The 13,822-nt window shown below is 44.6% G+C and overlaps 4 protein-coding genes across 4 annotated transcripts in view; 2 read left to right on the top strand and 2 right to left on the bottom strand.

Annotated features, from left to right (window-relative positions):
• Nucleotides 1-2,222: 2,222 nt before the first annotated feature.
• Nucleotides 2,223-6,157, bottom strand: FA14DRAFT_73990 (uncharacterized protein). The gene has a single exon (XM_025502797.1). The coding sequence runs from the start codon at nt 5,981-5,983 to the stop codon at nt 2,261-2,263; it is 3,723 nt and encodes a 1,240-aa protein (XP_025352744.1). The 5' UTR covers nt 5,984-6,157; the 3' UTR covers nt 2,223-2,260.
• A 327-nt stretch (nt 6,158-6,484) lies between these two features.
• On the top strand, nt 6,485-8,894 carry FA14DRAFT_161879 (uncharacterized protein). Its single transcript, XM_025499326.1, has one exon. The coding sequence runs from the start codon at nt 6,861-6,863 to the stop codon at nt 8,571-8,573; it is 1,713 nt and encodes a 570-aa protein (XP_025352743.1). The 5' UTR covers nt 6,485-6,860; the 3' UTR covers nt 8,574-8,894.
• Nucleotides 8,895-8,915: 21 nt separating this feature from the next.
• FA14DRAFT_74005 (P-loop containing nucleoside triphosphate hydrolase protein) lies at nt 8,916-11,968 on the bottom strand. Its single transcript, XM_025502798.1, has one exon. The coding sequence runs from the start codon at nt 11,861-11,863 to the stop codon at nt 9,068-9,070; it is 2,796 nt and encodes a 931-aa protein (XP_025352742.1). The 5' UTR covers nt 11,864-11,968; the 3' UTR covers nt 8,916-9,067.
• Nucleotides 11,969-12,447: 479 nt separating this feature from the next.
• The window catches only part of FA14DRAFT_161877 (uncharacterized protein), a 2,293-nt gene continuing 918 nt past the window's right edge, over nt 12,448-13,822 (top strand). Inside the window, exon 1 of the mRNA XM_025499325.1 lies at nt 12,448-13,806. Within this exon, the coding sequence (XP_025352741.1) occupies nt 12,683-13,806 (1,124 nt within the window). The 5' untranslated portion in view covers nt 12,448-12,682. The remainder of the gene's footprint in view (nt 13,807-13,822) is intronic.

The raw sequence follows: 13,822 nt of genomic DNA, 5'->3' as shown, positions 1-13,822 counted from the left end.
CTTTTGAATTCAGCCACACATCCACCTTCTTCATCAATCTTACCAGCACATTGGACAGGTGAATGGATGGAAAGAGGAGGAGAAGGAGCAAAGAAGACCCAGAAAAAGGAGGGCGAACTGCCAGACGTTCAAATCTTGTCGCCGTTTTCCCTTGATCCCCATCAGTTCTGGCCAGATGATGAAAATGCCACACCAGCACTTGAGAAGTGGAAACGATACAAAGACGAACAAGAGAAAACGCCAAAGGTCAAAGAAGTTGACTCATTTGCCGAAAAAGTGAGCAAGAGATTGACGATGAACATTCATAGGCTGTCACTTCAGTCCGTTTCCTCATCTGGTACGGCTCGGATGGAAGGCTCCCTCAATAGCGCTTCTAGCTCTGGATCTTCGACCGTCATGACGCCACCTCGGGCTGAATTCTTGCAAACGGGTTTGGAGTCTCCCGGGAAACGTATATCACAGATTTTGAGTCCATACCATGATGACGGAATGGTAAAAACAGTACAAGTAACACCCGTGCGAAACCTTGTCACTGCTATACCCCGTCTTCGAAATGCAAATGCTCCAACTCCAGCTGCAATTGCTCCAAAGCACAAAAGATGGATCATCATTGATGGAAACGGTAATAGGATCACAGGTGGTGATATTCGTGATAGCGGCTCGACATGGCATTCTAACAGTCAAGATGAAGCAGGAAGCGCAATTAGCGATAGCTTCTTCAGTTCATATTCTTCCGAGGAGGCAAATACAGTAGCAGATGGTGCTTCTGTTCCAGCTTTGACTGCTCCAGATGAGCTTCGAATGACCCAATCACCAGAATCCATTCAACAAAGCATGCCATCTATCACGCTTAACCGGCCGGAAAATGCTGTCGTGATGTCATCCACACGAAGATCAGTACTGTTCTCACCTACGAGTGGACGTCCAGTTGCTCTGGAGCCTGAGCAGGTTCGATCAATCTTGATGAAAAGACGTTCAACGACAGATCCAACCGTAGGGAATGGTAATGCAGTTTCTAGGAGATCCAATGCAAGTAGCTCAGCGGGCAGATCTTCTTCCCACAGAAGTATGAGCATTCGTTTTGCCGAAAAGGGTAGCGTGAAAAAGATGAGTAGTATCTCTGAAAGAGTTTCAAACACAAGCTCCACGACCACCACCTCATCACGACAACAGAGTCAAAATCTCTTTGCCCCTCCCTTGCCGCCTGCTATACCTTTGCCTGCTTTGCCACCGCCAAAAGCTGTTGTGAAGCCTCAAGTGCGCTCCGAATCATCTCAACCTGTCCAACCTCCAACAGCGATCCCTGCTCGCTTGAGGGAACATGGACCCCATCAACTTCAACAGAGATCACAATCTTTACCGATGGAAGTCAGGCCGAAACCGCAACGATCCGATACATTCTCTTCTTCGAAATCAGGCAAGTCCAAAGCTCGATTGACGAGAGCAGATTTGAGCGAACGTATACAAAGAGAGGAGGTACGAATCAAGAGAAACGACGAAAGATTGTCTGCATTGGATAAACTTGAAGGAAAGAAGCAAAAATCACACATTTTAGCTAATTTGATCAAATCAAGTTCGAATGGAATCGCACCTGATTCTATGCAAACCGATGCAGGACATTCACATAACTTAGCAAAAGCTATGGAAAAGGCCAGACAGGAAGAAGTAAAGCGAGGAGCAGGTGCTGATGGACAGAACCCTCAAACGATTCCCGAAGAAGGTGAAGATGAAGAAGATATCGCAACAACGCCATTAACCCCATTCCGGGAACAATTACGCAAGATGGAACATGAATGGGAAGTTCGTCATCATGTAAAAGAATATGCACCAGGTGAAGCACAAAAGTTTACCAATGTGACCGGATTCGATGTTGGAATCGTTCCTTTCCTTGAGGTTGGATCTAAACGTGATTCGAAAGATTCAGCGGGACGTGGAAAAGGTGGAATGCGAATCATCAAACGTGGAAAACGTTCAAAACCGAATGGACATCTAAGCGATATCAAACAATCACCTCCAGCCTACACTGCAGACAATAATTCTTTGCCAACGATTGAGATAAAGCCGCCAAGTGAACCATTTATCATGGACAAAACCCTTGAGCGTGATCTGCATGCAGGATTGCGAAAGCTGAGCTCCGTGGTAGAAGCTCGACAACGTGCCAAAGAACGTTGTGTAGATAAATAGAAGCACATTCCTTTCCTATCTCTAATACACTCCTTTGTCTGTTGAAAGTATAATTGCATTATCGTATTAGTACATTCTATGATGTTTCTTCTTCATCCTCTTCGCCTTTGAGTCTATACCATGCGTCTCGGGTATCAACAGCATCCAGTCGAACGTTTCTCTTTGCATCATCGATTCCGCGTCCACGTTGACCAAGAGAACGCAAGACAGCGGTTCGATGACGAAGCAAAGTTGTATAAGGCACACAGCGTGCGATCGTTGCCAATGAACGTAAAGCGGCAACTTTTGTCGATTCAGATGCTTTGCTGGCTGTTTCCCCCTCCTTCCCAACGACAATCGTCAATAATCTTTGCAGAATACTGTTGATATGATCGCTGACCAAATCCAACGAATTCTTTTCCATCACCGCTCCTGCTGATAGCTTTGGTGTTCTGCCCAATGCTGTTGCTGCTTTGCCTTCCAAAATTGCTTCATCACGTTGGCGCTTTCCCAATGCTGCCGCCAAGGTGATCACATGAGATGCACTAGCTTGAACAACGCCATCTTCGTGTACATCCAAAGCCAAGATCAGTAGCGGGAACAAATCTGCCAATCTGTCCATCAATGTTGCCCTAGGTAATGAAGGTAAAAGAGCACAAATTGCTACCAAGTGTAAATTACGCTGAACAGAAGCATGATCGGCTTCAGCATCAACTCCAACAGCATTTGCAGCTTTGTGTCCGTCAAGCAATTTTGGAAGTGCAAATGTGACAAATCGTTGCCTGTACAACAATCGAATCACCGATCCATTCTCTTTGCACAAGACATGATCTTCGCGCAAGAGGATACCCATTCCACTTGCTGCTTCATGTAGAACAGAGATATGGGCAACAAGAGGACGTTGATCAAATAACGCGATCAATCTGTTCACCATTGATTCTGCCTTTTTGCTGTTCTTGATCAAGAACCCTCTAGCCATTGCGAGCCAGATTCGAATCGCTCTCTTTTGACGACGGATCTGGTTTTGAGCATTTTGTTTACCATCCAAATCCATTTTATCATTCTTTTCAATTTCTTCTTCCCAAAATTTGTCTAGTGCCTGCTGCAAAGCATCCACTACAGGCTCTTGGACATGCTTGTTGATCCAATCGGCCAACAGCCAAGATCCTCCCTCTTCTTGCAGGGCAGTATTTGAATTGATCGTCCACCCAATCATGTTTTGCACATTCGTGTTGATATCGCCTGGCGGAGCAGGTACATCCTTGCGCAAAGCGACAATGGTAGATGCAAAGGGGTGCATCAAATTTCTTTGTCGAGTGGGAAGTTGTGTCTGATTATCGGCGGTCAATTGCAGTTTGAGGGAAGGTTCCTCTGTGAGAAGTCTGTTGAGCAAGGATGAATCTCGTGCTAGAAGCTTTAAATTTCCTTCCATGAACGCAGGATAGAGAATCGTTGACAATTCACTCTGTTTTGTCGTATCAAGGCATCTTACCAATAGCATCAACAGTCTACCAATATCTTGAATTACCTGACGATCGCATCCAACGCTTCCCTCTGACGCATCTTGTCGGAGTGCAGATTCGATCACCAATCCCAAAAGACGTGGAACTAATCCAGCATGTCTTGCGGTATCCCGATCTTTTCTCTGTACCTTTGTTTGCAAAACAAAAATTAATGCATTCACAATACCACGAGCATAGCCTATGTTTGCTTCCCGGTCTTGCGCATCATTTGATTGGTACTTGGAAGCGCAAAGAAGGTCCAATTTCGTACTCAATCTGACAACAAGCATATCGAAAAAGTCGGGAGCATCACACAATTTTGCCAAAGCACCCAAAGCACGTCGAATGACACCTTTTTGTCTTTCGTCCGCTGCAGAGAGATGATCAGGTAGTGTTGAGAACAGCAAAGGAAGTGTAGTCTCTTCTACCACTTTACGATTTCCAATATCCCGTAAACCGTCCAATGCCTGAATTCGTACTGGCTCTGCAGATTCATCGATCAAAAGCTCATTCACATGACCACACAGATGACGAAGCTCTGCAAAGGTCAACAAACCGATATGGCTCAAGTTAACGAAAGCCTCTACAGCTGATTGTCTAGTATTGCTTGTTTTGAGTCCATGTTCGATCGTAGCAACCAAAAGATCTCTGAAATCGTCCATAGGGCGACCATCTACCGCATACTCCCGAACAGGTCCTTGGACTTTGTTTTGTAATCCTGCTAGACCGGCATCAGCAGCTTCATTGCTGGCCGGTTTGGCAAAGGTGAATTTACCTTCTTCTTTGACTTGCAATTCTAACTCTTTACTGGATTCACGCTCCTCGATTGGGGTATATGCTTCACGCAATGCTTTGATGACTGTGTTGAGATGATCCATGATCGAAGGTCGGAAGCTTATATCGTCTGTTCCTTTGTACATGCCCAAAAGGTGATCCAAAGAGCCTTGAATGGCCAAGCGAGAAGTAGCAGGCGTGGCACGAATCATGGCGGCCAGAATTGAGCTCGCCGGCTTTGCTTGTGCTTTTGATGGTTCTTCCAATTCATCCAACATATCCGCCACAATTTCTGGAGCAAGACCGTTAGGTTGTTCAACATCGACATAAAGCACAAATAGTAGCGATTCAAGAGCTCTTGTTGCACAAATTGCAGTAGCATCGTCAGAAGCATGCATGATCTCGATTCGATAGCCTTGCCATAGTTCCTTTGCGTGTGCCAAAGCTGCAGAACGTCCAAAGACTGGTAATGCTTCAGCCAAAGTATCCAATGTATCCCTTTTTGCATTTCCGCCACTGGCTTGCATCTTCTCAATCAATAATGGCAAAGCATGCGGAGCCAAGAGTGGACTTGCACAAAGAGCTTTGCGTAATGCGACTCTGAGGGAGTTTGTGCTGATACCATATGGATCATCGGGAGGTGGTCTGAAAGTGATGGGGAAGTAACAATAAGTAACATCAAAGAAATTTTCAATTGTTTCGCTGTCCAGAGAATCCCATTCGATCAGAACCACGCGATCCATTGCAAAGATGTAGACCAGATTACGTGGATCTTTTTCGCCTTCCACCAGTTCAATGTATCCTTTGACAAAGTCGTTCCCCAAAGTTTTAAGAGCATTTCTGTGACGCGAGAGCAAAGAATCCATCAATGTATACACCAGAAAACGAATAGCCTGTGGGTGAACACGAGGTGATGAATGCTGAAGCAAGTTTTCTGTTGTTGCTTTCGCCGCTTCACTTGCAAAGCCTTCCAGCTTGCTCATCGCCAACAATGCTCGCAAGGAGGATACGAGCATCTCTGTTCCAGGTGGATACTTTTTCCTTCTATATTCGGGTGCACTGCCGGGTATAACTTCTGTTCTTGCATTCATCGATTGAGCAATATTGGCTGCTACTGTATTACCGTCTTCAATCTTGGAAGCAAAAAATGTTGTCAAAGTTGTGATTGCTTGCTTATCGAATAACGCTTTACGTGCTGATTCATCTTCGATCAGAGTGGTAATGAGCAAAGAGAGCAAAACGACTGCACGTAACCTTTGTCGTTCATCCTCAGCAACTAGTGCAGGTCCTAGGAATCGAACAGCTTCAACCAATCGAAGTCTTTGTCCACTTTGAGATGGTTTAAGCCAAGGTGCTGTAATGACTTCTGGTAAAGTTGATTCAACGATTGATTTAGTGGTTGGGTTGCCTGGCAGAAGATCTTGTTGTTCTTCCTCTTCGGTTGTTTGAATGAAAGCATTCATTGCTTGAGCTGTTTCATCAGGCACACTTGATGAAGAAGCATGACGAGAAGCTTCTCCATCTTGTATGTCTGGATTTGTCATGTCTACAGATCAAGCAATTATGATTGTAACAGGATGGGATAGCAATAGCAAAAGAACTTCTTCCGAATCAAAGATAAAGCTAATCAAACAACTTTTTTTGTTGCTTACTTAATCGTATTATTAATTTCTGTCCAACACATTCATCAATGCCGTCACGCGTGAAATGTTGCCGATCCTGCCTTAAGTTTATGCAAAAAGAAGTAGACTAAATTACGCGCAGCGCTGCGCAGGAGTTCAGAGGTGCGTATACATAACTCCTTGGCAATTAAAAAAGAAACGGGGGGCATGCTTTGGCTTTAAGATCAATTACGCGTTTTTAGGGTAAAGGAGGAGGAGGGCCGTTCTTGTGCAAAGAGAAGCAGACAAGATGAATGAATGAATGTGCGCTACTGTAGTCTGTATATGTGTGAAATGGGGATAGGCATGATCGGCTTAGTAGTGCATTTATCGCGCGAGGGTTTAAAGAGCAAAAAGAGCGGGTGTGCCCTGAATGTAACATAAAAGTGATTGATTGCATGAATGGCATCGTCTGAACTTTGGTCACCATCAACATCATCATCACCTTCAGTCCAAATTCAACAACCTCAATCTTCTGCGGCTAGATTATTCGACTTCTCTCTCAATTTTGCCCAATTTTCTTGCTCCGCTACTCGCTTTTTTCCAACTTTAACATCCTTTTGCCTGAACCTGCTTCACATCGTGGCAGAGCTTGATTGATGTCTGCTTGAAAGCTGGTTGAGCTTCTAAAGCTTGCGGTTGCCAATCAAGCCATAATACAAAAGCAAATCAGGCTCAAGCCCCAATTCACATCTGGTTGCCGACATCGATGGGTTCCATACCAAAAGTGCGTAATGCACGCAATCTCGACTTATCCAATATGAACCACCAATACAGCAACTCTTCAATGCCATACAAGCATGAAGATGATCCCATTCACATCACATTCGACAATTCACCTCAAAATTACGGATTTGATGATGAAGAAGAAGAGGAGGAATTGAGATACGGTAGGGTGGCAAGGGGGGTAACTCCTGATGGATACTATGAAGATATATATGGACAATACGCCCAAATGGATGAAAATTTACACGATAGTACCACCCCATACAAATCAACAACTGCACATTTACAAAATCCAGAAAAAGATCTCAATCGTAACCTATCCACCTCCAATCGAACAGATTACACGACATCTTCATCTGTGTTTGGTGGATTATTGGGATCAAAAAGAAACAATACTACAAATATGGCTCAACGATCCAACAGTAAAAGCGTCAATGGCATCAATCGAACGCGGCATCAGAGAGGGATGCCCAGCACTGCCTTACTTTCCTCGCCTGCTTCAAGACGATTCGGCTGGATACCATCAACCTGGCCAGCCCGGCTGTTTATTCTAATCACGTTCGTAGAAGCGGCTGCTGATATCAGTATTGAGGCTGTGCTCTTGTTCAGATTTAGAGAGTCGCAAGGTCAACTATCCGTCAACGGAGGTAACTTGAGTGCTTTACCAGTCTTTTTGATGGTTTTCGGTTTTGCACACGTTTACCAATGCTTTTTGGCAATTGATGCAACTGTGAACAGAAACACAATCTTGGTTTTCGGTTTGGTGATCTTCAATTTGGCATTTTTGGTTTATGCTTTAATCCAAATTTCGGAAATACGGGATGTCTTGGGTGATGGAGTGATTGCAGGAACTTCTCAAACGGTTCCCGTTCAGGTATTAACAGGTGCGATTCCTGTCATCATCGGTCTTTCCTCCCTCATCTTTGCAAGTCTGGCATACTTTCTATGGAAGGAGTTCGGTTGGCAAATCTACAAGACCATCGGAGCTGATCGAAGGCTGAAACGTGCACATATGCATTTCCAAATCTTCGTTTGTCTGTTGAAGTTTGACTTTTTCACCTTTATTGCCTTTTGCGTTCAATTGGTGCTTGTAGTGTTGAATCGGGATACTCCAGAATTCTGGGTGACAGCGTTTGCGGCACCTGTGACTTTATTCCTTCTAGTCTTCGCTTGGTATAGCATTCGCACAGAATTGAAATGGGGAACGATCGGCTTTATGATCGCTTTATGGGGTGGTGCAGGATATTTCGCATACAAGCTTTTCCGGATTTGGCAAAATCGCTTGGGTCCTTACAGAGACGTTTACAAGAGTCTAACGGTGTTTTCAGTATTAGCTTTGATCCTGCTTCTGGCTACATTTTTGATGACGATACGGTGTATGATGAACTTTGATATTGGCCTAAAAGCTGCTATGGCGCGGTCTGCAGAAGAAAAGAAGGCATCCAAAGGGGACGAACTTGCAAGCAGTAATGGTCACGAACCTGTGATTTCTTCTCCCTTCCAGTACGAACTGGACGGAAGAGGGAACCCATTACCTAATTCAACTAACACCCTTCGCACAAACGGGAATGAGGACGAAGATGCGGGAGGATATTTCGAGCCTTACAACCAAGCAATGGCGTATAGTCAATCCACACATGGACTTTTAAGCCCGATCAGAAGCCCTCAAGGTTTGACACCTGTGAAGAGCACATCAGCACAAAATCTGGAACGACATCAACAGACTCATCGACTAAGTTTGGATTGATGCAAGTCATGGTAAAAAATAATAAACAAATTGTATTGTATCTCTTTTCACATCTTGCACATCTCTTGGACTGGATCCAAATCCTGGTAATTGTGGCATTGTTTTGCTTCATACACACTCTCTTTTTGGCCTTTCTTTTTTTCGTTCATACCCGCAGATGGTGCATAACGGACTTCTACCTCTTCTCTCTTTCTTTCTTTCATTCGCACTTTTGCGAACGCATTGTTACAGAGGTTTTCTTCCAGATTTATCATAGTGTATCCTATATCAATAACAGAATACCCTATTCTTTTGGCAAACATGGTTGAATGATAGATGATTAGATGCAAGTGTTGAAATCAGACCTTCATGATCTTGAGACTAGTGCAATCTCATCTTGCTCAGTTATAGAAATACACATACATACAGGAAAAATGAACACGGTTACGATGACATTTGATACAATTTGATGAATAAGTTTTATATATACAGATGTTTGGGATACGTACAATTCTTTAGTCAAGTGGTTCTTCGACAATGTAGGCTTCGTCGTCTTCATCCTCTGACATTTCCACATCGCCTTCTTCATCGCGAGGAATGTCATGATTCTTTTGAACGATTGGACGGTTGTTGATCGGATCAAAGACGATATTCACCTTTTCACCGTCCAAAACCTCTCCACGTAAGAGGAGGATAGATAATGGACTGAGAATGTATTGATTGATAGCACGCATCAATGGACGTGCACCAAGACTGGGTGAATAACCAACGCTTGCCAAGAATTCTTTTGCTTCGTCCGAAACGTTGAAGCGGAGATCTTTTCCGTTCTTCCTAGACCGTTCTTCAATTTCGCGAATACGTAAATCGATAATTGCACGAACGTTGTCACGGGTCAAGCGACGGAAGATGACCGTTGCAGAGATACGATTGCGGAATTCTGGTGGCATTGCAGACGAGACTGTTCCTTCGATCAATGAACGTGTTGAGTCTGACAGTTCTTCACCTTCTTCGGCATCATTGATGAACTGTGAGCCTAAATTGGAAGTGAAAATGATGATTGATTGACTGAAATCGATCAAGCGTCCTTGACCATCCGTTGCGCGACCGTCATCCAAGATTTGCAACCAGGCCGTAAGGTATGTTTGCGGATGTCCTTTTTCGATCTCGTCCACCAAGATGATACTGTAAGGGCGTTGACGAACTGCTTCCAATGCACCTGGCTCTCCATGACCGACATAGCCAGGAGGAGATCCGAACAAACGGCTAACAGAGTGCTTCTCGCTATATTCACTTGAATCAATTCGGACCAATGCTTTCTCATCATTGAACAAGAGCTTGGCCAACGTCTTTGCGCATAAGGTCTTACCGCTACCACTTGATCCCAAGAACAAAAAGGATGCAGGTTGATTGGGGTTTTGCAAGCCAGCACGGCTCATTTGAATAGCATTGGCAATCGCTTGAACGGCTTCCGGTTGTCCAACGATTTCCTTACCGAGCAACTTGGGTAATTTGAGAATGCGTTGTTTCTCACTCTCCAACATGCTCTTGACTGGGATCCCTGTCCAGCGGGCGACAACTGTTGCAACAACTTCTGGTGTGACTGTCGTATTGGCATCAACTTCTCCCTTTTCTGCTTTGCGTCTTTCTTCTTCCTCTAGTTGCTTGATGCGTGCTTCTAAATCGGGAATGGCGTAGTAGCGCAGATCTGCGGATGTTTGGACGTCATATCGTCTTTCAGCAGCATCGGCTTTGCTTCGAACATCCTCCAATCGTCTACGTGCATTTGCCAATTCGTCATGTTTGCTTTTTTCAGCTTCATGCTCAGCCATCTTTGGTCCGAGCTCATCTTCCAAAGTTGCTAGTTCACGTTTGGTCGCCTCTAACGATTCCTTGCTTGCTTTGTCCTTTTCACGTTCCAAAGCGTGAATGGCAACTTCGAGTTGCATTTTGTGTCTTTGAAGTTTGTCCAACTCTTCTGGAAGCGTATCCCTATTTGTTGCGACTTCCGCACATGCTTCATCAATCAAATCTAAAGCACTGTCGGGAGCATGTCTGTATGGCAAATAACGTTTTGCCAATTGAACTGCAGATACCAAACTTGAATCGAGAATGCGAACACCGGCATGAATCTCATACTTTTCACGCACACCTCGCAAGATTGCCAAAGTGGCTTGTTCATCAGGTTCGTTAACAAACACACTTTGGAATCTACGGTCCAAAGCAGCATCCTTTTCGATTGCGGTCTTGTACTCTCGCAATGTTGTTGCACCGATAACCTTAATCTTACCACGTGCCAAAGCTGGTTTGAAGAGATTGGCAGCATCCATTCCAGATGAACCGCCGCCCGAGACGATCAAGTGCATTTCATCAATAAACAAGATGACGATTGTTCCATCATCGGCTGCCTTTTCCAATTCATTGATGACCGATTTCACACGTTCTTCGTATTCTCCCTTGTATGATGCACCAGCCATCAAGGCACCCAAATCGAGTGACAAGAGACGACCAAGGAGACTTGGAGGACAATCTCTCTCGATGATTCTTTGTGCCAATCCTTCTGCAATTGCAGTTTTTCCCACACCTGCTTCACCGACCAAGCAAGCGCAGTTCTTTCGTCGTCTAGACAAAACTCGGATCACACGTCGAATTTCCGCATCTCTTCCGATGACGGGATCCAATTTGCCTTCGGCTGCCATATCTGTTAAATCGACGCAGTACTTTTGAAGAGCTTCGAATCCTGCTTCTGCACTTTTGCTATCGATCCTTCTTTGACCACGAGATTGGAGGATGGCAGTTTTGAGTAATTGATCATTTGCCAAACCAGCTTGTTGAAGGAGTGGCTTGACACTTGCATCGTCCATGAGTGCCAAGAGCAAATGATCTTGAGCGATGTAGGCATCATGTTGTGATGTTTTGAGATCTTCTGCTTTCTTCAACAATTTGCTTGCTGCTGATGAAAGACTCACCTCGTCAGGAGCAGGGCTTTGAGAGGGAATCTTGCGTAAAGCTTCACGTAAAGAATTTTCTAACTTGAAGCTGTCAGCGCCTGCTTTACTCAAAACGCTTCTGAATAATGATTGATTGCCTGCAGCACGGGCAGGAGTGGCTGGCGTTCCAGGTCTGGATGGTGTTGATCCTCCTGGAATGGAGCCTTGTTGTTGTTGTAAATTTGCTGAATCTTCTGTGAGCAAAGCTAAAGCGATATGGACGGGGTATAAATTTGCATGAGCATAGTCTTTTGCTAATTGAAGAGCATTTGATAAAGCTTGTTGAGCTCTATCAGTCAATTCGAAACCTGAACGAGCAGACATGTTGCTGTCGTGTGAGGATGATTTGTACTCTGGGTATATTTTTTGATTGTAGGTGATGGCGGGAAGAAGAACGAATTAATTTGAAGGGGAGGGTATAAGTACTTTTCTGATGTTCATCTTCTCAATGGTAATTCACCTTATTGGCATGCAGGCACAAGACGCTCGTGGAATGAGCAAGTAAGCACTGGATCAGTGTGGAAGCTGCTAGAACAATCTGTATAATTAAGCTTAATTTTACGGGGCAAGGAGTGGAGAAGGGCGTGTGATGATTATGTAATCAAGTCTGTGCGTTTTCAGGTATTTCTTTCATAGTGATCAATACAAACTAACCCTATCACTCCAACTTGAATAGCGTAAACACATTAATTCAATTTCCTATTGATCGGAGAATAATATGAATAAAAAGTATGCTAATTCGTAGGTCAAAGCGTATGCGTCAAAGCGCAATAAACGCAGATTGGCTGGGGCTGAAAATCATGTATATGAGCAAGCGAAAGAGAGTTTTCGTACGCTTTCTGCTTTTCTACTTCAACCCTTTGTTACCACATTTCGTGACAGCCTCGAAAGCTTTTTTCATTGCTTGATTACTATGAATGATCATATCAATGAAGAGGCAAGCTCGTCAAAAAGGACATTGGATCATATCTCCGAAGCACGTGAAAGAAACAGGCAAGCTGTAAGTACAAACCGTGATTTAGAAAAGAACCTCTTCTGACTCTATTGACCTTACAGAAGAAGAAAAGATTGGCAGCCGACATACTACAAGGCACGGATGGTACATATCACAGTGATCTTGATACAGATATGACACCTGCCACAATGACAAGACCTCAACGTGAGGCTGCACGAGAAGGGATGGCGAGGAGAAGGAAAAGTTTCTCTTTTCACAGAAGTCGAAGCCAATCTCGAGGCAGATCTCGATCTGAATCAGAGGAACAGCGGCAGCAGGGAATCCAAAATGACTTAAGAGAGATCACCATGCATGACCCACGTGCAAAGAAGATCAAAGGATTGACATGGGATCCTGCTGACTTGAAATTCTTCTACAACACGCAAACGGGCACAAATTATTTTTTTGGAAAGCGAGGTGAGGCAAGCCAGTCAAAATTGCATGAGCTATCTCCGTTGCCACCTCCATTTCTAGCACACCACCTCCGTACAAGAAGGATCAGAGTCAAGTCAGAGGAAGAGCCTACGTCGTTACCAGTTGAAGGTGTTTCCTTCAATGGAATGACGTCGGCCGCACTAGCGGAATCACAGGAAAGTGATCATAGCGATTCCGAATACGATGACACTGAAGAATTATGTGAAGCAGTCAAGAACATCTTTACGGGGGAAACGATGGACGTAGCAGATTACATCATTGAGCATGAGCCACATTTGCTTGTACCTCTGCCTGACAACTTTTTGTCTATGCCAATATCAAAACCCAAAGAGGATCATGATGCCATTCAAGCGAATGTTATTTTCTCGGGTAAAATTATCGATTTGACAGATGATGGAGACGAGTTCGAAATCATGGAAGTCATTCCTCCAGCACCTGACAGTATTATGGGCAGGGAGTTTGAGAGGCGTGAACAGCTTCAAGGATTGCGTGATGATCAAGCAAGGTTAGGTTTCACAGATGAAGAATTGGATGAAATCTTCAGGATCGTGAAACAAGAAGAGAGCGGGCCGGGAGAGCAAGAAAAGGTGGGTAAGCCGCAGCAAGAAGAGGTGGGCAGGCCGGAGCAGCAAAAAGAAGAAGAGGACAAGATGGAAGTGCAGGAGGAGGTGGGCAGGCAGGAGCAGCAGAAAGAGATGGGCAGGCAGGAGCAACAAAAAGAGATGGGCAGGCAGCAGCAAAAAGAGGAAGAGGACAGGATGGAAGTGCAGGAGGAAGAGAGAAGACCGGAGCAGCAAGAAGAGGTGGGCAGGCCGGAGCAGCAAGAAGAGGTGGGCAGGCCGGAGCAGCAAGAA

This window comes from Meira miltonrushii (genome assembly GCF_003144205.1).
Source record: "Meira miltonrushii strain MCA 3882 unplaced genomic scaffold FA14scaffold_4, whole genome shotgun sequence".
Classification (NCBI taxonomy): domain Eukaryota; kingdom Fungi; phylum Basidiomycota; class Exobasidiomycetes; order Exobasidiales; family Brachybasidiaceae; genus Meira; species Meira miltonrushii.
The sequence above is the reverse complement of the archived record's forward strand: the minus strand, read 5'-3'. Positions and strand labels throughout refer to the sequence as shown.